General features: G+C 47.2%; 10 protein-coding genes across 10 annotated transcripts; 4 read left to right on the top strand and 6 right to left on the bottom strand.

The window, feature by feature from the left end:
• Positions 1 to 6: 6 nt before the first annotated feature.
• MCYG_03291 (ubiquitin-conjugating enzyme E2) lies at positions 7 to 734 on the bottom strand (the record flags this gene model as incomplete). The annotated part of the gene is made up of 3 exons (XM_002847739.1): positions 7 to 112; positions 198 to 530; positions 619 to 734. The coding sequence occupies 3 exons, from the start codon at positions 732 to 734 to the stop codon at positions 7 to 9; spliced, it is 555 nt and encodes a 184-aa protein (XP_002847785.1).
• A 514-nt stretch (positions 735 to 1248) lies between these two features.
• MCYG_03290 (serine/threonine-protein kinase chk1) lies at positions 1249 to 2951 on the top strand (the record flags this gene model as incomplete). The annotated part of the gene is made up of 2 exons (XM_002847738.1): positions 1249 to 1334; positions 1439 to 2951. 2 exons carry the CDS (start codon positions 1249 to 1251, stop codon positions 2949 to 2951), a joined length of 1599 nt encoding a protein of 532 aa, XP_002847784.1.
• Positions 2952 to 3325: 374 nt separating this feature from the next.
• Positions 3326 to 5296, top strand: MCYG_03289 (F-box domain-containing protein; the record flags this gene model as incomplete). Its single annotated transcript, XM_002847737.1, has 3 exons — positions 3326 to 3368; positions 3425 to 5045; positions 5221 to 5296. The coding sequence occupies 3 exons, from the start codon at positions 3326 to 3328 to the stop codon at positions 5294 to 5296; spliced, it is 1740 nt and encodes a 579-aa protein (XP_002847783.1).
• A 385-nt stretch (positions 5297 to 5681) lies between these two features.
• Positions 5682 to 6521, top strand: MCYG_03288 (3,4-dihydroxy-2-butanone 4-phosphate synthase; the record flags this gene model as incomplete). Its single annotated transcript, XM_002847736.1, has 3 exons — positions 5682 to 5742; positions 5809 to 5926; positions 6002 to 6521. 3 exons carry the CDS (start codon positions 5682 to 5684, stop codon positions 6519 to 6521), a joined length of 699 nt encoding a protein of 232 aa, XP_002847782.1.
• Positions 6522 to 6893: 372 nt separating this feature from the next.
• Positions 6894 to 7766, bottom strand: MCYG_03287 (transcription initiation factor IIE subunit beta; the record flags this gene model as incomplete). Its single annotated transcript, XM_002847735.1, has 1 exon — positions 6894 to 7766. One exon carries the CDS (start codon positions 7764 to 7766, stop codon positions 6894 to 6896), a length of 873 nt encoding a protein of 290 aa, XP_002847781.1.
• Positions 7767 to 8335: 569 nt separating this feature from the next.
• MCYG_03286 (translation initiation factor IF-2) lies at positions 8336 to 14373 on the top strand (the record flags this gene model as incomplete). Its single annotated transcript, XM_002847734.1, has 2 exons — positions 8336 to 8627; positions 8654 to 14373. The coding sequence occupies 2 exons, from the start codon at positions 8336 to 8338 to the stop codon at positions 14371 to 14373; spliced, it is 6012 nt and encodes a 2003-aa protein (XP_002847780.1).
• Positions 14374 to 14801: 428 nt separating this feature from the next.
• Positions 14802 to 15545, bottom strand: MCYG_03285 (transferase hexapeptide domain-containing protein; the record flags this gene model as incomplete). Its single annotated transcript, XM_002847733.1, has 1 exon — positions 14802 to 15545. One exon carries the CDS (start codon positions 15543 to 15545, stop codon positions 14802 to 14804), a length of 744 nt encoding a protein of 247 aa, XP_002847779.1.
• A 213-nt stretch (positions 15546 to 15758) lies between these two features.
• Positions 15759 to 16526, bottom strand: MCYG_03284 (magnesium-dependent phosphatase 1; the record flags this gene model as incomplete). Its single annotated transcript, XM_002847732.1, has 2 exons — positions 15759 to 16221; positions 16300 to 16526. The coding sequence occupies 2 exons, from the start codon at positions 16509 to 16511 to the stop codon at positions 15759 to 15761; spliced, it is 675 nt and encodes a 224-aa protein (XP_002847778.1).
• A 235-nt stretch (positions 16527 to 16761) lies between these two features.
• MCYG_03283 (leucine rich repeat protein) lies at positions 16762 to 18546 on the bottom strand (the record flags this gene model as incomplete). Its single annotated transcript, XM_002847731.1, has 4 exons — positions 16762 to 17780; positions 17855 to 18326; positions 18398 to 18445; positions 18523 to 18546. The coding sequence occupies 4 exons, from the start codon at positions 18544 to 18546 to the stop codon at positions 16762 to 16764; spliced, it is 1563 nt and encodes a 520-aa protein (XP_002847777.1).
• A 693-nt stretch (positions 18547 to 19239) lies between these two features.
• Positions 19240 to 24342, bottom strand: MCYG_03282 (ATP-dependent DNA helicase MER3; the record flags this gene model as incomplete). The annotated part of the gene is made up of 11 exons (XM_002847730.1): positions 19240 to 20314; positions 20374 to 20515; positions 20619 to 20725; positions 20778 to 20837; positions 21039 to 21193; positions 21253 to 21828; positions 21886 to 22577; positions 22635 to 22816; positions 22876 to 23869; positions 23934 to 24053; positions 24114 to 24342. 11 exons carry the CDS (start codon positions 24340 to 24342, stop codon positions 19240 to 19242), a joined length of 4332 nt encoding a protein of 1443 aa, XP_002847776.1.
• Between the last annotated feature and the right edge of the window lie 143 nt (positions 24343 to 24485).

The following is a 24485-nucleotide window of genomic DNA, read 5'->3' as shown; positions in this document are numbered from 1 at the left end:
GACGCCTCACTCGCCAGCCTCAATCTCTCGGTGTCGGGCAAGGACGAGTCTTTGGTACTCTGCAGGGTCGGAGTCCCACAGCTCTGCAGCTTGACCATTTAGGGGGCTCGCACTAAACAGGGATATCCATATTAGCAAAAGAGAGGCCTAAAAAGAAATGGCAGCGAGGTCAATGGCTTGACAGGGTAAAAACGAACTTGTTTGGCTCGCCCAGGAGACTCTGAAGACTGAGGAGCACACTTTGGACATTATATACCGCACTCCATTTTTCCTTTAGGATGTCAAGACAGATGCGTCCGGAGAAATCCACGTTAGGGTGGTAGATTGGAGTTTTGAATAGGACTGTAGGAGGAGCGTAGGGGTAGTTTGTAGGAAAAGAGAATGACAGCTTGAAAGTTAGTTTCTGATAAGGTGTGTCGTCAGGGCCATCGATGGTGGCAGTCCAGCTGAGAAGATTTCCGTCCCCGTCTGGGAAAGCTGATATTCCCGGAGAGGGTGACATCATCAGCTGCATGAGCTCACTCTGGAGTCTACACAATCGAACAGCGTTAGCGAGGTATTCAACTGATAGCAGAGGCATGGGAAACTGAAGATAGGGTAGACTAATTGGATACATACCTCTTCGTGACACTTTGAGTGTCCGCCTTGGAAGCCGTTGAACTGAGCTTAGGGTGCTCAACGTTAGACTGGCCCTCTGGAGCCGCATTCTGCGTATCTTCAATGGAGTATTCCATGGTGTCGACTCGGTACAATTTCCACTAAGATTATGTTTCGAACCTGAAGGACTTGGGTAGAAATGTAGGAGTTCACAGAGGAAAAGAGGTCAGATGGTTTGGTAGGAGTATTAAATAGGCCGGCCACGAGACTAGGACTCGGGGCTCGTCGTATTAAAAGAAGAAAGGAGAACACTGATAACCCCCTATATTAACGCCGTGGTATCTATCCTTGCTGGTGTTGTAGCTGTCTTTGAGGGTGAAAAGATTGCAAGAAGTTGCTGTGTTTTTGTTTATTTCCCTAGCAACCGCCCAGCCTTATCGATAAGGGTGGGTGCTTCTCCTCCACTCGAACCGCGCGCGCAAGGGTCGACTTGAAACTGCTTCGTTCTCGCGTCAAGACAATTAATGCAGCAAACGGCCGCTGTTTGGTTGAGAGAGGCTGGCAGGATAATTGCCCTTTTTTATGCAGACCAAACAGTGATCCTGAAACACACTGCAGCGTTCATTCTTTAATCTCGACGCTCCTTTGGCCATGAAGCATTCGCAGTTGGCGCCGTTGCCTGATGACCTGCCGTTTCGTATAGTCTCAAGAACCATAGGGCAGGGAGCCTATGCCTGGTAAATAAATGCTTTGAGATTTTGGTTTTACGTATCGTCTGCCATCTTGCTTTACTTTTATTTTTACGTGCCTTTTCTGATAGTCAGCTAATATATGGATCTAGCATAAAAAAGGGCTGCCCCACGAATGCAGACGGTCCTATCTTTGCAGTGAAATTCATTCACAAGGACTACGCAGCCAAACATGGACATATAACTGCGAAACAGCTGCAGATGGAAGTGGCACTACATAAACATATCGGTAGCCACGAGAATATCATAGAATTCTATAACACAGGCGAGAATGACATCTGGCGATGGATTGCCATGGAGCTTGCCGAAGGCGGTGATTTATTTGACAAGATTGAAGCTGATGAAGGTGTTGGCGAGGATATCGCACATGTTTACTTCTCACAGTTGGTTAGTGCGGTTGGATTTATGCATTCCAAGGGGGTAGGACATCGGGATATCAAGCCTGAGAATATCCTGCTCTCCGTTGATGGGAACCTGAAAATTGCAGATTTTGGACTAGCTACGCTATTTGAATATGGTGGGAAACTAAAGTTAAATACCACGCTCTGTGGAAGCCCTCCTTACATTGCTCCTGAGGTCATTCGGTGTAGTAATCGGGGCCATTCAAAGGGCGAGGGCTATAGAGCCGATATCGCAGATACCTGGTCGTGTGGTATTGTGCTCTTTGTCCTCCTTGTTGGAAATACCCCCTGGGATAGCCCTACAGATGATAGTTACGAATTCTGTGACTATGTCAAATCAAACTCCAGGCCCTCGGACGAACTATGGAATAGAATCCCATCAGCCGCACTGTCGCTGCTCCGGGGTATGTTGAAGCTGGATGTTAAAAGTAGGTTCTCTGTGGAGGATATCCGCAGACATCCCTGGTTTACACGGCGAAATAGGCATCTTTCGGCGGATGGAAAACTTGCCAACCCAGTAAAACTTGCAACTACTATGTTTGAGTCATTGCACATCGACTTCTCTCAGAACCCACTGTCCTCATCACAGTCGCAGCCAAGTGGTTCTGATAAAATGAACATTGACAATGATATCAACGACAACCTGAAACCCAGATTTTCAGCCACCCAGCCAGAGACTGCTGCGGATGCTAGCCTAATGGATTGGGATGGGCCTCCCCGGCTGACAACCGGGCTCCAATCAGCCTCCCAGCCTCGAGACGGTATAACTACTGATCAGGCTATGCTTTTGGCAGAACAACTACTGGAAGAGCCGTCAATGTCGCAGTTTTGCGCCACGCCGTCTGTGCCACTCAGTCGAACCCAGAATGCTCAACGGTTTCAGGATATAGTTCCAGCATCTGGCTTAACACGCTTCTTCTCTACCTGGCCTATCAAGACTTTGGTTCCTCGAATATGCGAGGCGTTGCAGCTCCTTCACGTCCCTGCTGCGCCAAAGAAGTCTACCGAATCTGTACTGATACGGCTGCGAACATCAGATGACAGGAAATGCCCACTTCACGGTAACATTCTGATAGAGACAGTATCAGAAGGCCTTGTCGAGGTTGAATTTGTGAAGGTTAAAGGAGATCCGCTTGAATGGCGCCGGTTCTTCAAGAAGATTACGATTTTATGTAAAGATGCAGTTATGAAGCCCGATCAATGAAATATACGTCTAGATGTACAAATTTTACACACAAATTCACATTATTTATGAGTTTTCTCGTGCATCAAGAGCCAGAGACGTTTACCTCTTTCTTTCATTATATATAGTGGCCTGCCTCTAGAGCATCTCACCGCATGACCTCTTGAAACGCTCGCTGAGCATCCAAAGACTATCTTCTCTTGAATTCAAGTTGAGTATGTCGCTATACTCGTAGCTGTCAATAAACCCTGGCACGATCTCTCCACTCCCTGGATCATGTTGAATCGGATAACCGATTGGTTGAATGCTAACCAACAATTTCGTCTCATTTTTAACCAGTCTTAAGAACTACCAACCATTAACTCCAAAAGTACACACCAGTTCTTTCAAAGAAGATGGACAAGCTGCCGCTTGAGCTTCTCAGGGCAATAATCGACTGTATGGTCCAGTTTTAGATACCAAAAGTACGAACAAAAATGCTGACTTGACTATAGATCTATGCCCTGAGGACCTGGCAAACCTGCAACTAGTATCACAGAGTCTACATACCATTGCGCGAGACAACAATGTATGGCGCGAAAGATGCTATCAGGCGCAGCGTGAGTACTATATCAGCCTGCGGAAGAGACTTGCGCTGTTCCCAGTATCCAGCGAACAACTGAAGTGGAATAACTCGTTATATGAAGACCCTTCTGCTAGTGCTGCTACGCGCTGGGATCCGTCAGATCCAGAAGAAGATATAGACTGGTATACCGAATATATCGCCCGCCATGGTCCCGCGGCTATCACCTGGCTGCAGAGCCCAGCTGTCGAAGACCTGGTTGGCCGTGACCGTCTGCTAGATGTCAAAGGTGTTGGTATACTGGATGGGAGGGGATACGGCGTAGAGGACCGGGCTATCACTCTCCTCGAGGATGGGTCTGTTGGTATTTGGGATACCAGCCCGGGAAAAGCTGTCATGTCGAGCCGCTCTACGGTGTTGGTTCCTGATCCCTCCTGGTCAACTAGCGTGGATGCTACGAAAATTGATGGCATTACGGAAGGAGTCAGCATCAATTCTGTCTCAAAGAGAGCATACATTGCGGCCGAGAATGTCATAAACGAGGTGGACCTGTCTACCCTTGAGTCCATATCACAGAGAACATACCCTGAGCGTATATTTGCTCTATCTCAGGAGATACTGGACTATAATGCGCCCCTCACGATTGCTACTAGGGGCGGCCTTCATATCTACGACCCGAGAGTCTCGCTGGTTCACCATCAGATGGACACGTCCTTGTCTCTGGAGCCCAGCCCTTCATTTCTCTCGACCGCGAGATATCCTACTTGTTGCTCCACGCCCGGAACAGCCAACTATACAGAGTTACTTGAACCTGGACCCAACTTCGTCCTCCACCCTCCATCCCCCAACGCGCACTCGATAGTCGTGGCTGGACGGTTTCCGAGTGTCTTGCTTTACGACCGTCGGAACCTGGGGCATCTGCAAGCCAGTGCACACTCGGGTGCTCGTCTGTGCGGGCTTGCTGCTTTGCCATCTATCCCTAAATGCTATCGTACCTTAGGCCGCAGCAAGCCATGTCAGTCTATTGTCGCATGTGGAGAGCACAAGGGCATGGGATCCCTTGAGCTATACGCCCTCTCTGCCCCGGAAACGGATTGTGTCGTATCCCCCTCTCCAGTACTGGGAAACAATGCACTCTACCGGAACAGAGTAAGCGCCGCGCGCTCCAAGCTGCTCTCTGTTGCTGTCCACGGCACTCGGATTGTGTATTCTGATTCAGAAGGCAACATAAAGTGGATGGAGAGAGATGGCAAGACCGCCGTACGAACACTGGAATTGAACACTGACTCTCTAACTCCGGGAAGAACTAGGAAACAAGACTATGAAGATACAAGCTACCATGTAGCTCGCAAGATCATACCTACCGGAGGCAACCTGGACCATGACGGACTGATCATCTGGACTGGGTCGCGGGTTGGGCGACTGCGCTTCTCCTCCCACGTCGATGAAGAATACACGGCTGCAAAAGAAGAGCTGTCTGACCAGGAAGTACGCCAGATGGATCTTGAGAAAGAGTCCTGGAGAAATTTCAAGCAGAGCATGTATATGAGATGGTAGGCCTTCTGGAACAGTTAGAATGACAAACCTCGACGTGCTTTCAAATGATTTGATAGGTCTTGATAATCACAGAAATCCAGGCACTGGCATCCCACCCAGCCAGCCTCATCGTATTTGGCTTAGCAGACGCATCTCTGCTCTCTAATGCTTTCGTGGAGTTTACAAATCAAGCCTTCTTCTCGCCATCGAATCCTCAACCGAGGTATTTACCGGATCCGGCCGGGTTTCTCGCCTCTGGCGCCTGTGATAGATTTGTATATCAGCTAGCCAGTACTTACTTTTGTATTATGCTGTGTAGGATACATCAGGTCGAAAGGAAGAAGAAGACTTTACCTGGACTTCGACCCTTGAACCTGGCAGCACCTTGGGCTCTTATAATTCTTCCGACCTTGGTTGTAACTTTTTTAGCTGTTGGTTTTTGGGAGGAAAAAAAACCTTCCTAAGTTTCCACATCGCCGTCTTTTCCTCTTGACTTGATTCTTGGTCGCATCCATTAATATATATCCTGCTCGTCGTATCCTCTCTGAGTACTCGAGGCCTTCTGTCTGCGTTGGCTGGCGTACCGTATATACCCACATAACCGTTAGCTACCCTGCCGCAAAGAAATTGCCCCTCGATCAGATACACCCAGCATGGCATCACCGCAGGAGGAATTGCGATTCAACACGATAGAAGAGTCGATAGAGGCATTCAGTATGTCTTTCTTGTGCCTCTTGAGCCTTTGATATAGCTGCTAACTGCCGCATTTTTTATCTAAAGGGAACGGAGAATTCATCATCGTCCTTGACTCGGAAGACAGAGAGAATGAAGGTGACTTGATCATTGCTGCAGAGTCCATAACCACACGCAAGATGGCCTTTATGATCAGACACTCAAGGTTAGCATCGAGCGGACCTTTTTACAGTTAATTATCAACCTGTTAATTCTTCTAACCGGTGTTAAATATCTATAGTGGCTACATATGCGCTCCAATACTGCCCAACTTAGCCACCCGCCTCGAACTCCCTCAGATGGTAGCCCAAAGCACCGATCCCCACCGCACCGCATACACAATCTCAATCGACTCAAACGACCCTTTAGTGACTACTGGAATCTCTGCGCACGATAGAGCGCTTACCTGCCGCACCCTTGCCTCTCCTGACGTCAAGCCATCTAGCTTCCGACGGCCAGGTCATATTCTGCCTCTCCAAGCGAAGGTTGGAGGAGTCCGTGAGCGAAGAGGCCATACCGAGGCTACCGTCGACTTCTGCAGACTGGCAGGGAGATTCCCTGCTGGTGTCATCTGTGAACTGGTCGAAGACGGCGAGTCTCCGGTAGGTGTGGCGGAACAGTCCGGAGGTGGGATGCTACGGCGAGATGGGTGCTTGAAGTTTGGAAAGGAATGGGGCATAAAGGTCTGTACAATTGAGGCGTTGGTTGAATACTTGGAAAGAACGGAAGGACCTCTCCCGGTCGTTAATGGGAAGCATTGAAGATGGACACTGTCCTCTCTTTCCCTCTCATATTTTTGGGGTTCATGATATAATAGGTGGTTTACCTGGCGCATTCTCATCTCTGTTGGAACTCTCTCCTCTACTGCTGGAGAATGTCTTGATAGCGAAAAACTATAGAACCGGTTTCTTTGATTGCTGTTAATATTTTTTTTTAACCCATTCGGAGCCAAATGAATAGACCAAATCAGGAAATCATGCAAGAGGGAAATAGTGGGTAAAAATACAAGGTTAGAAACGACATGCGCCAAAGTCATGCTGGAAAAGACAACCTCCTGTAAAACCGATAAACCCATTTACACTTAACTCCGATGGCCCTGAAAAACCTGCGGGCCTTATACCACGATATCAACGCTATTTCTTCAGATGCGAATAGTCTCGGAGGATACCAGTCATGTGTGTATTTGTAGTCTTGCCACTCCTGCGCGCCTTCTTGACCTTCTTCTGCTCTACCTTCGGCCTGGCTTTCGCGGCCTTGTGCTTGCTGGTGGGAGTTATACCGGCCTTCTCGAGCTCTTCCATCACGGTCTGATGGTCAGGAATCTTGACCTTTTCCCAGATCTGGCAAAACTCAGGGTCAAATTTCTGTGTGAGAGACGGATCATTTGCCCATATCATCTTGGGATGATTATCCTTCTTATTCCTCGTCACAAGCAGCTTCCCCTCCTTTTCAAGGCTATTGATCGTTTCTACAATATTGGGCCAGCCTTCACGGAGTTCACGGACACTCATCCCCTGGGCCGTCTTTTGGGACTGGAGGTGCTGTAGCAGCTGATCCGCAGATCGAATGTTATGCGGAGGGCGGAACTGAAAAGTTCCTTCGCCGTTGGCGCCAGCTGGGTCGTACTGGACCTTATCGTGCGACTGCAAAATCCGCCTCAGGGCATGGATGTAACCCATATCGTGTCCCTGTCTTGAGAGCGAAAGGTACGACTCAATATCCGCAAATTTCAGCGGAACGTTCTTGCCCTTCATATGCTCTATAGCAAAGATCACTTGGGTCATGATATCTCTCCCTGTCCCCGTGTTGGCAGGCTGTGAGTAGACGATATCGGCGTCATGGCGCCTCGGGGTTTGAGCAGCGGGAGTGGAGGCCGTCGTCGCTGGCTGGGGAGTCGAGGAGGCGGCATTGTTCGCAACAGCGGCTCTTCGGTCATGAGGCAGTCTGCTGGCCACAGAGACCACATTGCTACTGAAGGCATTTATCTGCTTTTGGAAATAAGACATCGTTGGAAGCGTGTGTTGATTTTATTGTCCTTGGCTTCAAAAAGGCCAGCAGCGCTCAGCTCGACTTCAGACACATCTATCTATCGAGCAGACGAAATCACTCGCATAGCTCTCCGCGTAAGCACTCAGTCTCCGCTAGTTTCACTTGGCCTGGCCGTCGGGCTGGAAGATGAAGAAGAAGTGGTCGAAGTGATGAACAGATGAAGTCGAAGTCCAAGAAAAGTAGAAATGAACGCTCACGTGACATCTCAAAAACCCAACATCCAAAAGTTGAAGATTGAAAGCAATTTTATGTAGTTTTACTGTTTGACCAGGAGTGAAGCCAGGAGATCTCATCGATAGCGAGCTTCACTGGCCGCTTCGTCACGTCTGGTAACCTCCAGCTAACAGTTCTTGATGAAATATTCAATGATACTGCGGATACCTTTGCGATTTAACCGCTTGTTTACACGATAGAGCTCGTCCATGAGCTCCCTGGGGACTCTCTTTATTCTACACGGACAGCCTTGGATGGTCACGAAGACGCGCCTTGAGTCCATTCTTTGCCTTGTCTTCCACTAGACGCGGCTATGGCGACTGTCGCTGTCGATATTCCATTCCTTTCTTCGCATTATGCCATCCCAGAAGCCGCGTTAACTACGCTATCGGAGAATCCAACCGTAGAGCTCGTGAACCAGTTACTGGAGAGCATCTCGACCAAGGCTCGCGAGACAGAGGATCTCAAATCTGACAAGCTACGGCTAGAAGTAGAGCTTGAAAATGCTGTTCGTGGTGGTGAGGCTAAGGTGAAGGTGTTAAAGTCGTCGGTAGAGAAAGGGTTAGAGGAAGTATCGAAACTTCGAAGCAAGCTCCAGGAATCAGGTAAGTCCATAGGAACGGGAGAACAGCTGGAACATCACTTTCTAACAACACCGGTACAAAAGAGAATGCTCGATCCCAGCTTGAGTCGGAAATCGGGACTCTCAAGTCAGCCACTTCTACGAGTGAAGCAGAAGTTGGAAGCTTCAAGTCACGGATTGCATCGCTAGAAGCGTCGAACCGTGATACCCTTGGGCTTCTCGAATCGAAGTCTGTCGCTTATGACAAACTCGCCGAAGAACTCTCTATACAACATCGCAAGACTATCGATCTTCGTCGTGAAGTCACCGCTCTTGAGCAGAAGATACAGGCAGCATCATCGACAGCCGCTAGCACTCGGTTCCGCGAACAGAGCTTGCAGCAGGAAGTAGACCTGTTGAAGAAGAACAATGAATGGTTCGAGACAGAATTGAAAACAAAATCGGCAGAACACCTCAAATTCCGAAAAGAAAAAAGCGCCCGTATCTCCGAGCTCCAACGACTGAATGAAGAGGCAAACTCGAAAGCAGAAACGCTAGAACGAAGCGAAAATGCTCTTAAACGACGATTAGATGATGTTGAGCAGAAATACGAGGAATCTCTTGCGAATGTGCAACAACTCAAGGAAGAAGCCATACAAGCCACCGAATCTTTCCGGATTGAACTTGATAGTTCTTCACGCCTTGCCCAACTTCAACAGGCTGCCGCCGAAACCGCAAAACAGCGAGTGCAAGAATTTCAGATTGCATTAGAGAAAGCCAGAGACGATGCCACCGAGCAGATTTCTAGACTTCGAGGGGAAATTGAAACCGAACATTCCGACAAAGAGGCTGCGGAACGGCGCGTTGCAGAGCTAGAGCTGACTATTAAGCAGTTGGAGACCGAAGGTTCTGCCGCTAGACTGCAGCCTATGAGCCCTAGCTTGAATAATGGTGTTTCCACACCTCTTCGCCCAGGAACCCCTGTTGGCTCGTTCTCACCAAGGTCTTCACGCGGCGTAAAGGGCGGGTTGACACTGACCCAAATGTACACCGAATATGACAAAATGCGAGCTCTTCTTAATGCTGAGCAAAAGAACAACGAAGAGCTCAAAGCAGCTATGGACGAGATGGTACAGGATCTGGAATCGAGGCAGCCAGAGATTGATGAGCTGCGCTCAGACCACTCGCGTCTTGAGGCTGCCGTCGTCGAGATGTCTAACATTCTAGACACAGCTGGCAAAGAAAGAGAGGCCGCAACCCGGGAGGCCAGGAAGTGGCAGGGTCAGGTTGGTGGCTTGGAGCGCGAAGGGCAGATATTACGCCAGCAACTTAGGGATCTTAGCGCTCAAGTGAAAGTCTTGGTTATGGAGGTCCACTTGCTCTCTGCTGGTGAAAAGGAGTACGATCGTGCAGACCTAGAGAAAATTGCTCGCGAGGGTATCGAAGAGTCGGCGGAAGATATGACAGAGACCGGCCAGTTTATCAGCCGCAACATAACGACCTTTAAGAACCTCAATGAACTCCAGGAGCAGAATGTCACACTGCGCAGAATGCTTCGGCAGCTTGGAGATCAGATGGAAGGTGAAGAGGCTCGGAAAAAGGATATTTCTTACCAGAAGGACCAGGAAGAGCTGAAGGAACTACGCGTGCGTGTTCAAACCTATCGTGATGAAATGGCAAATCTCGTCTCCCAAACCAAGAGCTATATTAAAGAGCGAGATACTTTCCGCAGCATGCTTATCCGACGTCGCGAAACCGGAGAATCCTCCGAGCCATTTTCTCAATCTCTTCCCCTGGGAGCTGCTCCTCCTGCTCTGGACGGTAGTACTATGTCTACAGCCCCTGGCCCTGATTATGCTGATCTCCTTAGGAAGCTACAAGCTCATTTCGATTCTTTCCGTGAAGAAACAGCAACCGATCACTCTTCATTAAAACAACAGGTCAACGAGCTAACGAGGCGAAATAGTGAGCTCCAGAGTGAAGTTAGTCGCGCTAGTAGTCAACTTGCTTCTGCCATACAACGTGCGGAGCTTTTGCAATCTAACTTCAACTTGCTTAAGGGCGAGAATGTGGAACTGCAAAAGCGTCACACTGCATTAATGGAAAATGCGAACAAACAAGATCTTCGTACGCAGCAGGTAGCAGAAGACCTTGTGGAAGCGCGAGGACTTGTAGATAGTCTCACAAGGGAGAGCGCGAATCTCAAAGCAGAAAAAGACCTTTGGAAGAGTATTGAGAAGAGGCTGGTTGAAGATAACGAAGCGCTACGAAATGAACGCAGCCGCCTAGATTCATTAAACGCAAACTTACAGTCTATGCTCAATGAGCGCGAACATTCCGAAACAGAAAGCAGACGCCGCCTTCAGGCAACTGTTGAGGCTTTGGAGTCAGAGCTACAGACCACAAAACGCAAACTCAATGAGGAGACCGAAGAGGCAAAGAAGGCAACGCTACGCAAGGAATACGACCATGAACAAAGCCAGAAGAGAATCGACGACCTTGTTACAAGCCTTAGTTCCTCCCGTGAAGAACTTATTGCCACAAAAACAAGCAGAGATCATTTACAGTCGAGGGTTGATGAGTTGTCTGTTGAGCTTAAGAGTGTGGAGGAACGGCTCGCAGTGTTACAGCATAAACCTACCGCTAATGTTTCTATTCCTACTTCTGGTGATGAGACTTCCGAAGCAGCCCCTGAAAATCAACTTAGCCGAGAGCAAGAATTGGCTATTGAAGTATCCGAGCTGAAACGCGATCTCGAGCTGACCAAGGGCGAATTAGAACATGCAAAGGAGCAAGCTGAGGATTTCAAGGCTATCAGCCAGTCGACCGAAGAAAGACTTGAGGCGCTTAGCGATACTAATGAACAGTACCGTGAAGAAACCGACCGCCTTCTCGAAGAGAAGAATGCTAAGATTGCTGATCTGGAGAAACGAGTGGAGGAGATCACAAGCGAGCTCGCGACGACTAACAACGAAATATCGAAACTTCGAGACCAAGAGGGAGAAGCACAGCGTCGCATGGAAGACCAGAAGGAAATGTTGGAAGCTGAAATTAAGAGACTCAAGGAAAATGAAGAACGATACACTGCAGCTGCACAATTCCATCAGCAAGATCTCAAGGCACAAGCTGAGATTGCTCAGAACGCCCAACAGAACTATGAGAATGAACTTGTTAAGCACGCTGAAGCTGCCAGAACTCTGCAAACTGTCCGAGCCGAAGCAAATGAGCTCAAACTGGAAGTGGTCGATTTGCGAACTCAGGCAGAGACAGCTAAGAATAGCCTTGCCCATCAAGAAGAGAACTGGAATGAGTTGAAGGAGCGTTATGAATCCGAGATTGGAGAGTTGAATCGCCGCAGAGAGGAGGTTCTTAAACAAAACTCTCTTCTGCATGGGCAGCTGGAGACTATTACTCGTCAAATATCTGCATTACAGCGTGATCGAGCCAGCATGCCTGAGAATACCGAAGAAGGAGATGATTCATCCGGAACTGATTTGGAGGGTCTTCAGGAAGTCATCAAATTCTTACGCAGAGAGAAGGAAATTGTTGATGTTCAATACCATCTATCAACCCAAGAAGGCAAGCGACTTCGACAACAACTCGATTACACCCAGAGCCAGCTTGAAGAAACTCGCCTCAAGCTTGAACAGCAACGCCGAGCCGAGGCTGATAATGAGCATAATACTCTCAATCACAACAAGCTCATGGAGACTCTCAATGAACTCAACCTCTTCCGTGAGAGCAGCGTCACTCTTCGTAACCAAATAAAACAATACGAAGCTACAATCGCCTCCAAATCTGCTCAAATCGAAGAGATTCAACAGCAAGCTGAACCACTCCAAACTCGCATACGAGAACTTGAGAATAACCTTGAAACTAAGGATGGCGAAATGAAGCTGCTCCAAGAGGATAGAGACAGATGGCAACAGCGAACACAAAACATTCTTCAGAAGTACGACCGTGTGGACCCCGTTGAGATGGAGGCTTTGAAAGAGAAGCTTGCCTCTCTTGAGAAAGAGCAGGCTGAGGCATCTGCGGAGAAGAATGCCCTTCAAGCTCAAATTAATTCATTCCCAGAACAGCTCAAACAAGCAGAGGAGAAGGTTCAAGATCTTCGTTCCAAGCTTACCGAGCAGTTCAAAGCTAGATCGAAGGAGCTTACAGGAAGAATCAATGCTAAACAAGGAGAACTTAACATTGCTATTCAAGAGAAAGAGGCTATTCAGCTCGAGTTGAGCAACACGAGAGAAGAACTCAATGCTCTGAAGGCCAGTGCATCCGAAAACCCGCCTGCGGCCCCAGCTCTAACCGCCCCTGAGGCACCACCTGCTTCATCCCAGGCTGTGATACCTGAACAACCTAGCGTTGAAAATGCACAGAATATAGCGGAACTGGAGGAGAAGGTTGCGAAATTGGAGGCAGCCCTTGCAGAGAAGGAAGCAGAAATGGATGGAAAGATCAGGGAACGAATCGAGAAAATGAAGGAAACATTGAACAACAAGCTAGCAGAATACAAGACGGCTCATAAAGAGCAGATGGACAAACTGATCGCAACCCACCAGCAAGAGCTTGCGGCCAAACCGTCTGGCGAGCTTCCTCCGGAATTATCTGATAGCCAGGCAAGGGAATTGGTTGCGACAAATGAAACTATCCGCGGCATCATCAGAAACAACATCAAGAATGCCGTGAGTAGGGAACGGGAATCTATGTCAAAGGCGGCTGATTCCACAGCTTTAATAGAAATGGAGAAGAAATTCAGTGAGGAAAAAGAAGCTCTATTAAAGGAGCGTGATCAAAAGATTGGATCTGCCGTCGAGCTAGCTGAGAAACGATTGCTGGCCAAGGTCAGTATGACGGAGGGTAGAGCCAGGAATGTACAAGCCAAATTAGAGGTCGTTCAGAAAGCTGCGACTGATACGCCTCAAAAGCCAGTTGTGGAAGTTTGGGAAGTTGCCAAAGTTGCCAAACCCGCGCCGGCATCACAAGCTGCAACTCCTAAGCCAGCACCACGGACACCTGCGGCAGCTCAGCCCCCAGCCCCTGCACCGCAAGCAACCCAGCAGGCCCCACCACAGGTACCAGCAGCTCCCACAACGCCTATGAAGCCAGCAGTCCCGGGTGAATTGCAGCAAACTCCAACTCCAGCAGAACGACCAGCCCAGGCACCCCAAGCGACTCAGGCGCCTTCTCTCCCTCAACCTGCAGCTCAAGTACAACAGCAGCAAGGTCAAGCCGCACCTAACCTGCAAGACCAAAAGAGTCAGCAGCCTCAGCAACCTCAGCAACCTCAGCAGGTCCAACAAACTCAGCCTGCCTCGGGCCTCCCTAATAGACCTCCCCAGACTACTCACCAAGCGGCTGCAGGAACAGGCCCAGGGGTGCTTCGGGCTCTTCAATCAGGGCTACCTGTTGCTCGTGGTGGGCGTGGCCGGGGTGGTCCTGCCGGGCAAGTAAGTCAACCACATAATGTCGGAGGTCAACAAGGTCCTGGCCCTCAACCTCAGCAAGGCCAGCAAGGTCAGCAACCGACTGCCACGCGAGGCCATGGTGTTCCTCGTGGCGGCCGTGGCAGAGGTGGACCCGGGCGTGGAGGAGCTCAGCATGTTCAGACTGGAAATCTCCCAGCAGGAACCAGTCAATCGAGCCCTAGAGGTGGCCGAGGCGGACTCAATGCCCACGCCCGACAATTCATCCCACAGGGTAATAAACGAACAAGAGAAGATGGAGCTGAAGCCCCTGACACTGGAAATGGGAAGCGAATTCGCGGAGGCGGCGCTGGTTCAAGCTAAAAATCGTCTCGCAACGGCTTTCTTGAGAGCTCGTACGCCCCTTGTGTTTCTTCCGGCTGGCATTTGTTCGCCTTAAACATATTGCATCTCGATGAAGCTGCAGTCCTTTTCTCACCTTCATTTTTTATTACTATTTCCCATTCTCTTTTCATTTGTTTAACAGTGTTATCCTTGGAATGGTTTGGCTATACGTTTCTTTAAAATGCACTCCCTTTATTTGACCATTTTTTTAAGCATCCGTGGGTGTGATGTGGTTACTCATGTATATTAAACTCCATCTGGATTCAACACGAATGAACCTTCGATGTATACTCATGATGCATTAAATTCTCTATCTAAATGGGTATCTCTAAAATCAAGCAATACATAAGAACAACCCTTCTGCCCTGAGGCTTGTCAAGTGCATAACGATGGATAGAATCAGCTTCTCATCTTCTCTTCCCAGAACTTATCCCAATCAATCTTGTCAAGCTTTCTCTCTCCCGGTTCAGGGCTACCAGTCGGCCTGTTTCCACCAGTCCACCGTTGGACCCATGTAGATTCCTACTGTCATCACTGCTCCCAGATGCTCTCTTCCGCCGTTGTAGCTTACTCCCCAAAGATCCTCCGGCCCTTCCACCACCCCATACAACCGTCCAGGCGTCAACTGTATCCCCTTCTGGTATCAAGCAAGACGTGCAGACCTTAGCATGTCTTCCAACCTTGACATCCTTGCTTATAAACGCTGATGCTTCGATTGCTGAGGCTGAGTGTAAATGGGCACCTGCAGAGACAGTCGCGAGAGGACCAATGCTAACTGAATTCTCTATAATCGTGACGACTTTGTCTGGAAGAGGGGAAGTGGCTGGGCCGAGACCAGAGGAAAAATCGAAAGGTGTAGCAGGCGTCGACGGAGTTGTAGGCGTCGATAGGCCTGAAGTGCTGGTAATTGGCCCTCCAATCACTGATTTCTCGCCGATAATACATCCTTCTCCGATGCTGACAGGGCCTTTGAAGGAAAGCAGCTTTGCACGAGGATGGATAACTGTTCCTGCTCCCACGGAGATTGGATGAACCCCTTGGAAATAGGCCGTCTCCGAAATTGTAGCGGCTGGATGGACGTTCAACGGTGGTCTGGGAACCGACGGAGCTGCTGCGGGCCTTTGAGCAGCAGACGATGTTCTTGCCGACATGGTTTGCTCGACGTGGCTGAAAGATGGTAAGTTGTGAGTTGGTGAAGGTGTTTTGTAAGTTGCAACATTTAAATTATATCCACCAATAGTAAATAAACACTCCTAATTGAAGGTGATACGCCAATCAACAATCCAGATCTTAAGCACATATAATATACAAGAAGGCGATACGTATACTCGAGGAAGCTCAGTTCACTATCCAACAGAGGGCTTTCAATTCCTCTCCTCTGCCGACTCTTTCTGGTCAATCGGGTTTATACCCATCCGCTTTCTCCATTCCCAAACACCTCTATCAACTTCCTCTTTGGTTATCCCATCTTTAACAAGACAAAATGTCACACCAAGCTCTACCTGGACATTTTTATTGCGGGCTTCATCATCAAAAAAGAGCATGTCTTCGTATTTCAAGCCACTGGATTGCTGAATGCGGGTGAAGTGTTGTGTCTTCGTCCCTGGATATATTTGAACATGCTCAAAGTAATCTAACGCTCGTATAGAACGATTATCGGCGGCAGGGTTATCTGTAAAAGATGGGATAACATGCAGAGCCTTGAGAACATCGCGGGCAAGATCTGGCGCATGAGTACGAGATGCAAGACTGACAGGTATAGACCGCGCACGGCATGCCTGCAGGATGGAGTGAACAGCTGGGTAGAATGAAAACGATTCGCCCCATCTATTAGGAAGAAAAAGCCTGTTGTCAGTGAGGGAGATCTAAGAAGGGGGAGAGGGGAGTGGGCTAAGAAGAGCGTACTTGTCCACACATCGGGAGTTGTTATCCTTGGATTTTATAGGAGCACTAACGTGGGTATCTACCCAAAAGGGCCACAGCGTATAATCTAAGTCAAAAACAAATATCTTGGGCAGGGGAAGGCCGTCATTGAATGTTGTTGGTGCAACATGCGGCGCTTCGAGAGCGAGTGGCAGCGGCACTTTGGCCGAGTTACTCCCTTTATGCTTGACCATGGCGTCCGATACTAGATATATATTCAATTTAGACAAACAGGGACTTCCATGGGTTCTTATTCTTCTCCCTCTCCCCCATCTAAAACAAATTGGTACAAAACACCAACTCCCTGAATACTGAATCTGCTCTTCCTGATCGAATCTTTATCGTTCTGATTACATAAGCATAGACGGCATCACGTGAATATTTGCAACAGGCCAGTCCCGAAAAGGAAATATCAACCTCCTTCGTGTCTCTTCCATACAAATCTCAATCCTCAAACGTGTAAACAAGACATTCAACCGCACTCAGAATACTCCAGATCTGTTCGCTTTCTCGTGCACTTTGGAGAGAGATCTGTTGCTCGATGCCAGTCCAGTCGCTGGCATATTCGACAACCCTGACCTGTTGCTCCCTCCCCAAGATATCCCTGTTATCGAAAGCCATGGCCAAGATGTCTCTCCAGATGTATATCGTCAGTCCGAACCGGTATTTCGACCTATAGGCAGCTTTCAAACGCAGATTAGTGCTGTGCTTGAAACGGTTTGAACATGGTTGACGCTGGAGAATGCTAGACGGAAATCCTCCACCAGTGCCTCGCGTCACATTTGATAAACCATTGGTGAGATTCAAGGACCATATTCTTGACGTTAGAGAAGTTTGGTAATTAGCCCGGGTCCGCAGAAATGGCCCTGTGGTTTCGTCACTATTCCACAGGGCTGCTTCTTGGGGTCGGTGTTTCTCATCGAGCAAGACTGCTCGAGCGGCTACCAACAACTTGAACGTGATAGCCCAGAGCCTAACGCTGTGTATGCCATATGATTCTATGGAAGAGAGAATGATCCTTTTCTGCACTCGCTCCATCTCAATTTGCTTCAGTCTTAGAACCTCTCGCGCTTTTTTCGCTCTGTTGCGGTCCTCTGCGGTCTCCTTTTCTGGTCTAATGACTCCGGTGGTATTATCATTTCCCATGCCACAGTGAATCTCATTTCCAAGCTCTAGGAAAGCTTGGCAAAGAGGTGATAAACCTTTGTTTGGAGTATACACAACTCCTGTCTTCTTGCCTTCAAGCCCTGATGGAGCCATGTTCTTTCCGGCTGGGAGGAAATCAAGAAGAGAATTTGGGTGATCGTGCGCTGTTACGATATTCCAGAGATGAAATGCGCAGAGCGGGGTGGTACACGTATTAGTGAATACGAGGTAGGGTACCGAACGAAGGCCCCTTTTGCGTGCATAAACTTTCAGCTCATTGGCAGATTCGGGTTTCTCGGCGTTGGATTCCAGTATCACTGGTAATCATGGGTCAGATTATCGGATAATTTCACATATCAGAATATGGTCATTGAACTTTTTGGCAACTTACTAGATATAAGATTGGTGTTGTGGAAGTCAAAGTCACTTTTGAAGTACATGCACGACAGGACATCGAACCCGGCGTTTTCCAACTGATTTCCACTGAAGTCGACTTTCTTAAGAACGAAACAGTATCGGAAAGCATTCAAGAATGAACTTAGTGACCTCCTCTCGTACTCATTGGTGACACGGATACTGTTGTTTGATACGTCCACTTTGGTTAGGGTCGTGCTCCCGAGGAATATTACCTCACTCAACCTCATCATGGACATAACCGTCAAGTTATTTGCTTTCAGGCAGAGCTCCGTGAGTCGAACAGTTCCTTGTGGGTGATCTTCATCGCGGTAACTCATACACTGTATAAGGTCATCGATGAAAACAGAGAGCCCATCGTCTGTGAGGCCCTTCCCTGTAAGGTCAAGCTCAACAGTTGGGTCTTCAGCAGCGTGATTTGCATTAATACCGGGTGGGATTCGTCTCCTCTGTCGACACGTCAGACAACATCTCCATGAGTTGGTGGTATCCGTCAAATAGCTACGAAATGCGAACTTACCAGCTCCCTTGACAACATCCGCCCGATCCTGACTCCATAGACTTTCTTCTATACACGCCATACTCCATGTCAGTTTATATCTCGATGGTTCTCCTAACCACATGTTTTCCAGGGTCTCAACTTACCTCTGCGTAACTAATTTTCACCATTTTTCCTACCCACAGGTATTCGTGTCGTTTAATTCGAAGACAGCTGCTCAAGGCAGATGTTGATGTTAATCAGCTTATCTTGGGCATAAAATGTGACTCGAGCCTCGGTGACAACACACAGGCTGTCAAATAGGATAACTCGAAGCAAGGCTTATCCGCGTTATGATTTTGCAAGGCAACTTACAGTTGTTTGATGGAGATAATTCCCGAATATCACTGATCAGAGAAAACAGACTTTGTATGTTCAGGCAAAGACTTCAAGCTTGAGAAGGAACACTCACACCCCTAGGCCAGCAAGATGCAAGAGAACGTAACAGAAAATTTGGCTTGATAGGACGTGAAAGAAAATAACATTAGGAAATGAAGACGTCACACGACCTCTGTTGCCTAGATACTATAGCTATGGTTCTATCGACATTTATTTCTATATGTGGTGATGCAAATTATAGTAACTCATCCCCATGTGTTTTGTTGCATAGCTAGTTCTTTGAGTAGCAACTAGAACCTTTATTTGTTACGAGAAAGCATGCATGCTAGGCTAATGGTGATATATATACCCTAGCTTTAGGTATATAAAAAGAGCATGATTGAATGAAACAAGTTGTAGAGGTAAGATATAAATGTGTAGCATAACACCCCCTTATTTTGCGCATAGTATTTTAGTAGTGAATTTACCATCAAATGGCAGCTTGCCTAGTAAAATTCAGCAACAGCCCCAAATTCTTGAAGTAGTAAAGGGTCGATTTTCTCTTCAGTGTTTTTAGCTCGTGGGTTATTTGGTTTTCGTTGGAAATTGTAAGTAGTAGTCTCCTTAAGCATAGATGCTTGGGTAATAGCTGGATCGGACTTTCTCCTCTTAGATGGTGTCCATAGAAAGACATCTTGATTTCCTTTCCCACTAGATGTTCTATGGTCAAATATTCGTTTCTCAGTCACAGAAGACTCTGCAGTAGAAGAAAAACAGTTTTCTTCCCTATGGCCAACAGAAGATATATCTGTATCACACCGCGATAAGTTGGCGGGCAAAGATAGTAGCTTCCTTTTAATATTCTGGGGTATAGATTCTGGAATTTCCTCGTGACTATTTCCTTGGAAGGAGGAAATGCACGGTTTATTCCCTAGCTTCTCGGAGGGTATGATATCACTAGGGGTCATCCTCCTTTTTGTATGATTGTGGTTCAGGTAACTGTTATAGTCAATGCCATTAGAACTCATGGTATCCTCTTCCACGTAGAGGTCCCCCAATTCCTCAAAAATCATGTCATTGGTTGTTGTGGCACAGGTAGAACCCTGACTTCTTCTTTTCTCAGCGGAAAAATCATCCTCTGATGAAAAACTCTCAAAATCCCCCATAAGTGATTCGAAATCTCCGAATCCATCCACTGTTAACAAGTTATGGTTTGTTGTGCTCGTTTTTCTCGCGGGAAAGGGGAGTTGTAGTGGGTCGACTGTGTCATCTGAGAGCGGAGAACAAGTTCTTCGTTTGCATGAATTATGTGGCGTAGGGGTTGCATTCCTACCCCTACGTTTACTTGACGGATTCCTTGTCTCTTCCTTATGCAAAATTCCCTTGGCCTTAGTTGACTCCGGCTTCGTAAGGTCAATTATCTCAACATGGCGCTCTAGCTTGATGTTGTCTTTGGCTATCCTAGAATGCGGCTGACTAGCATGACCTGGCTGGGTTTTTTGACTAGATATCTCTGTGAGTTGCTTTTTATTTAGTTTCGGCGGACGATCAGTACCCTCTCTGCAACAGAGATGTTTGCACCTAAATAAAAAAAAAATTAATATACTGATCCGCCCTCAAGTGAAAGTAAGTAGGCCTACGTTGTTTTGTCCTTGCATCGATGATAACATGCCCATTTCCCATTATCAAGCTGTACGGGTTCAGAAGCCACAGAGCTGTTACCCCTACTTATTGTCTTTTTTACCTTAGCGGATATAGACCGCTGGATGGATCCAATTGTCACTGGGTCGTTAGTTCTACTTTCAGGGATCCCATCAAAATCTTCCATCAGGCGAACAAAAAATATGTCAGCTGAAGTCTTAACCTCTATTTTGACCTCGCGTACCTTCTGGAATAAAATCACTATAATTAAGTGGATTGTCACTAAAATTATCAAGGTCCTCCTGTTGAAGTAAGGTTTCTGGTGGAGCAAAATCAACTTTCTCAGAACCCCTAGTTGATAGACCGTTTACCATGCTTGTATTATGCTCTATTACACCCTTACATGATGCGAATAGTGACCTGGGGAGGGTGAGCTGGAGTTCTGCTTGTCTCATGGTCCCAGCTGCATTGGAGTAAGTAATGAAATAATTTAGAGAGAGTAAGGGATGCTTACCAATTTCATCGCACATAACAGTGCATATTATAGTTTGAAATGGATTTGTGATTTCAGTCGTAAGAACTATTTGTTGCCCCTTTTGCAGTTTATTGGCACTTTGAGTTATCAGTTTAGTACCTGGACGACAAAAAATAGGGCTCTACCCACTGGATACGACGAAAATCGATGATGCGGCCATCCGAGACCTCTGCTAGAAAGCATACATAAATTTGCCGCTTCTGGAAAAAGAGAGGGACTTTTTCATTGAGAAACCCAATATCCGCGCTAAATTTAACCCGATGGGCTTTCCCGGGTTTGATGTCCTGGTATGATAATTAGATGTATATCCGCATTGCTCCAAACAGTGCCAGATAACACTTACTTTTCCAACTTCTTTTAAGGAGACTCTTGGCTTTGGAAAGTCAGCCACCCGTGCAAGTAATTTCATCCCAAATGGAGGATTTCTTGACAGTAGGGTTTCTATACGCAGCGGTTCTGCTGCCTCCAGCTGCTCCATATTTGTGATACCAGCACTGGCAAGCTTTCGAACCGCTACTATCCCTATTTGATCAATCTGCTTAAGTTGTAATACTGAATCATCCCAAGCCTTTGCTCCTAAGCTTCGAGATAGTTCGAGAGCATGCCTCGCGCTTACTGCATCCCCCCGAGCTAGTTGGCAATCAATGATGCAGCGAATAATTCGGTTTGTATGAGAGAAGACCATGCTTTTATCTTGTTGAAAGGACAGTCTGTGTTTTTGATATTGCTCGTTGGATGGAAATTCTACCGCACCCAATTCTGATTGGATGAGGAGTGTTATTTTATGGGCCGAGAGGTTAATATCTGTTTTCATAGGGAACTTGATGCCATTTCCTTTGTTTATTTCCTTATATAGTGATTTTTCACCTGGTTTTAAGCGTATATCTCGAAACTCGTCGGCTTGTGCAATCACGGAGAGCTAATAAACGATTTAGTAAAACCGATATTTGGGATGCAATAAGAGGTTCAAACTCACTATTTCAGACATTTTTGCTTTACGAGGAAGGGATAAGAATAGCCTCATAGTATCGAACTTTACATAGTACCGGGCCATTGCATCCCCAAGCTCAGTAGATTTGAGGGGTGCCACGAGAGTGACTAGTTCATTTTCCTGGAGAAGCTCTAAGTCGTTTTCGCAAATCCGTCGTAGCAATTCCTCTTCGTCAGCTCTGTTACCTCCTTCTTTTAGTTTGTAATATGTAGGGTTTCGTTGTAGTCTGACAAAAAAGAAGGTCCCTAGTAGCCACCTAATTGCTGACTCGATGTCTGTAACGGTTCCGAGCCCTATTTCCGCATTGAGGTGATCTATAAGATTTAAATGTAAGCAACTCTCAAGAGGCTCGGAGCCGGCAACGAGTTTTTCATAATGGGCTACCCTCTCTTTTCGAGTTAAAATAACCCCAACAGCACTATCGTCGAATTGGGGTCGCCCTGCCCTACCGAGCATCTGCATCATCTCCAGATCTGCATACTCTCTACAGCCACCATCTTGCCAGGACACCGTGTTTTTAATCACTACCAGGTGACAAGGTAAATTTACGCCAACGGCCAAAGTAGAAGTGCAGCATATCACATTTATTTGACCACTCAGAAACCCGGTCTCAATCGCATGTCTATCGGAGGTGTCAAGACCTGCATGATGGAATGCAACCCCAGTAATAACAACACCTGTAATAATTAAATTAATAGGCATTTACTAATGTTCTAAAATGGTAGAGGCATTACCACTTAAATCGGCATTCTGAACTTGAACTGGTTTCGTAGGGCTCCTCCATAGCCTCTGAGGTGGATTAGCCGAGGACCATAACTTTGCTAAATTTTTCGACGTTGTAATGGCTGAGTTTCGTGTACAACAGAAAACTAAGATTGGTTTCTTGGATGAATGTTTAGCCAGAATATCTGGAAGTCTGTAGATGGTTAGCCAAAGCCAATATAATAATATATAATATTCATCCAGGTATCTTACTTGGCTTCACAAACTCGGTCAAATGCAAAATCATTTCCATTAGACTGGTAGCCATAAACAAATTTCTGGAGCCTAACAGGCCGGAATTCTTCTCCAAATCGCTCTCTGTGAGCTGGGAGATGTTGATTTGTTGGATCCTTCCCCAACCAACTTGCAATATCCTCCGAATTTGGAACTGTTGCACTTAAGGCCACGAACCGGACATTCGAATTTACTGACTTCATTCGAGACACTATAGCCTCCAGAGTAGCTCCACGCACTTCTTTCAAAATATGGACCTCATCAATTAGGACCAACTTGATAAGCTGCATCAGCCTCATATGATCTTTCCATTTTCTTGTCATACTATCCCACTTTTCAGGGGTTGTGATGATGATGCTAGCCTGCTGGACATTCCTAATTTGAATTTGGTCAGTATCTCCAGTGAGTTCGGCGCACTGCAGGTCCAGAGGGGCAAATTTTGTTCTCCAGTCACGACATCGTTCCGAGCATAACGATTTAGTGGGCGCTAGATAAATAGCTTTAAACCGAGTATCCTTGAGATCAGAAACAAGCTTGCAGATAGCTAATTCCATGATTACCGTTTTCCCGCTGCCCGTGGGGGCAGAGAGGACCACATTATCAACCCTATGGTATATTATCGAAAAGGTTTTGGATTGGATTGCATTAAAGACAGGGAAAGGGAAAATAGTTCGGAACCGGTCAGGGAGTTCACGGGTTGATACAAGTCTAATGCCTTGTACCATCGGCGGTGCATGTTTTAACTGAATCTCAGGGGATTTGGCCATAGCTGGGCTTTGGAAAGGTGAAAAACAGTTTGGAGAGTCAACAGCCCTTGCAGATGGCCAATGAGGGCTTTTATGGACATCAAACTCTCTCTCATGAAGTTTTCCTTCATGACTGCCTTCAATACCGAGGGAGAGGCTCAAAGGTGATTCTAATTCCGAAGAACTAGAGGCTACTGGTCGGAATGGGGGTGTAATAAGGGTATTTGCTATATTTGTTAGTTATGAATTAAAGGCTGAAATGAGAGCTCCACTTGCAGGGATATTGCGTACAGCTACTGAAAGCAGTGGGGCGTCCTCGGTGTAAAGGAGTTGAAAATGGCTCAGAATGGGGCATTTTCTTCACTTCATACATCGGTACCCCCTGACCTAATTGCGAAAGTAACTCTTTATCTATCATGGTTGAAATATAGCATTAGCAAAAGCCGCACCATTGTTCTAGGGTTGCCCTACCAAAGGCATCTAGGGGTATATCATCGTCAACCATGTGAGATTCCGCATGGGGTATCTGTTGTTGGTCGCCTGATTCTGCATAGTTGGGAAGAAGTGGGTTTCGATGGCCCCTTTTTTTTGGGCTACCATCTGCCTCTAGAGTTCCCAGGCGGCGTGTTGGCCTGCAATTTGGGGAGCGAAATGTGCTCAGTAGAGAGCGAAAATTACTCTGTGAACTATTGCTGGCCATAATGATAGCAGTAGTACCACAGCAGTGGTTGAGGAAACGCAGCTTCACGTATCATATACCTGGCCATCGGCCCGGCAATTCATTAGAAATAGGCCACACAGTCAAATGTATATAGGTATATGCCATACAGCCTTACAGCAAAC

The sequence above is a fragment of the Microsporum canis genome, genomic scaffold (assembly GCF_000151145.1).
Source record: "Microsporum canis CBS 113480 supercont1.3 genomic scaffold, whole genome shotgun sequence".
NCBI lineage: Eukaryota > Fungi > Ascomycota > Eurotiomycetes > Onygenales > Arthrodermataceae > Microsporum > Microsporum canis.
The sequence above is the reverse complement of the archived record's forward strand: the minus strand, read 5'-3'. Positions and strand labels throughout refer to the sequence as shown.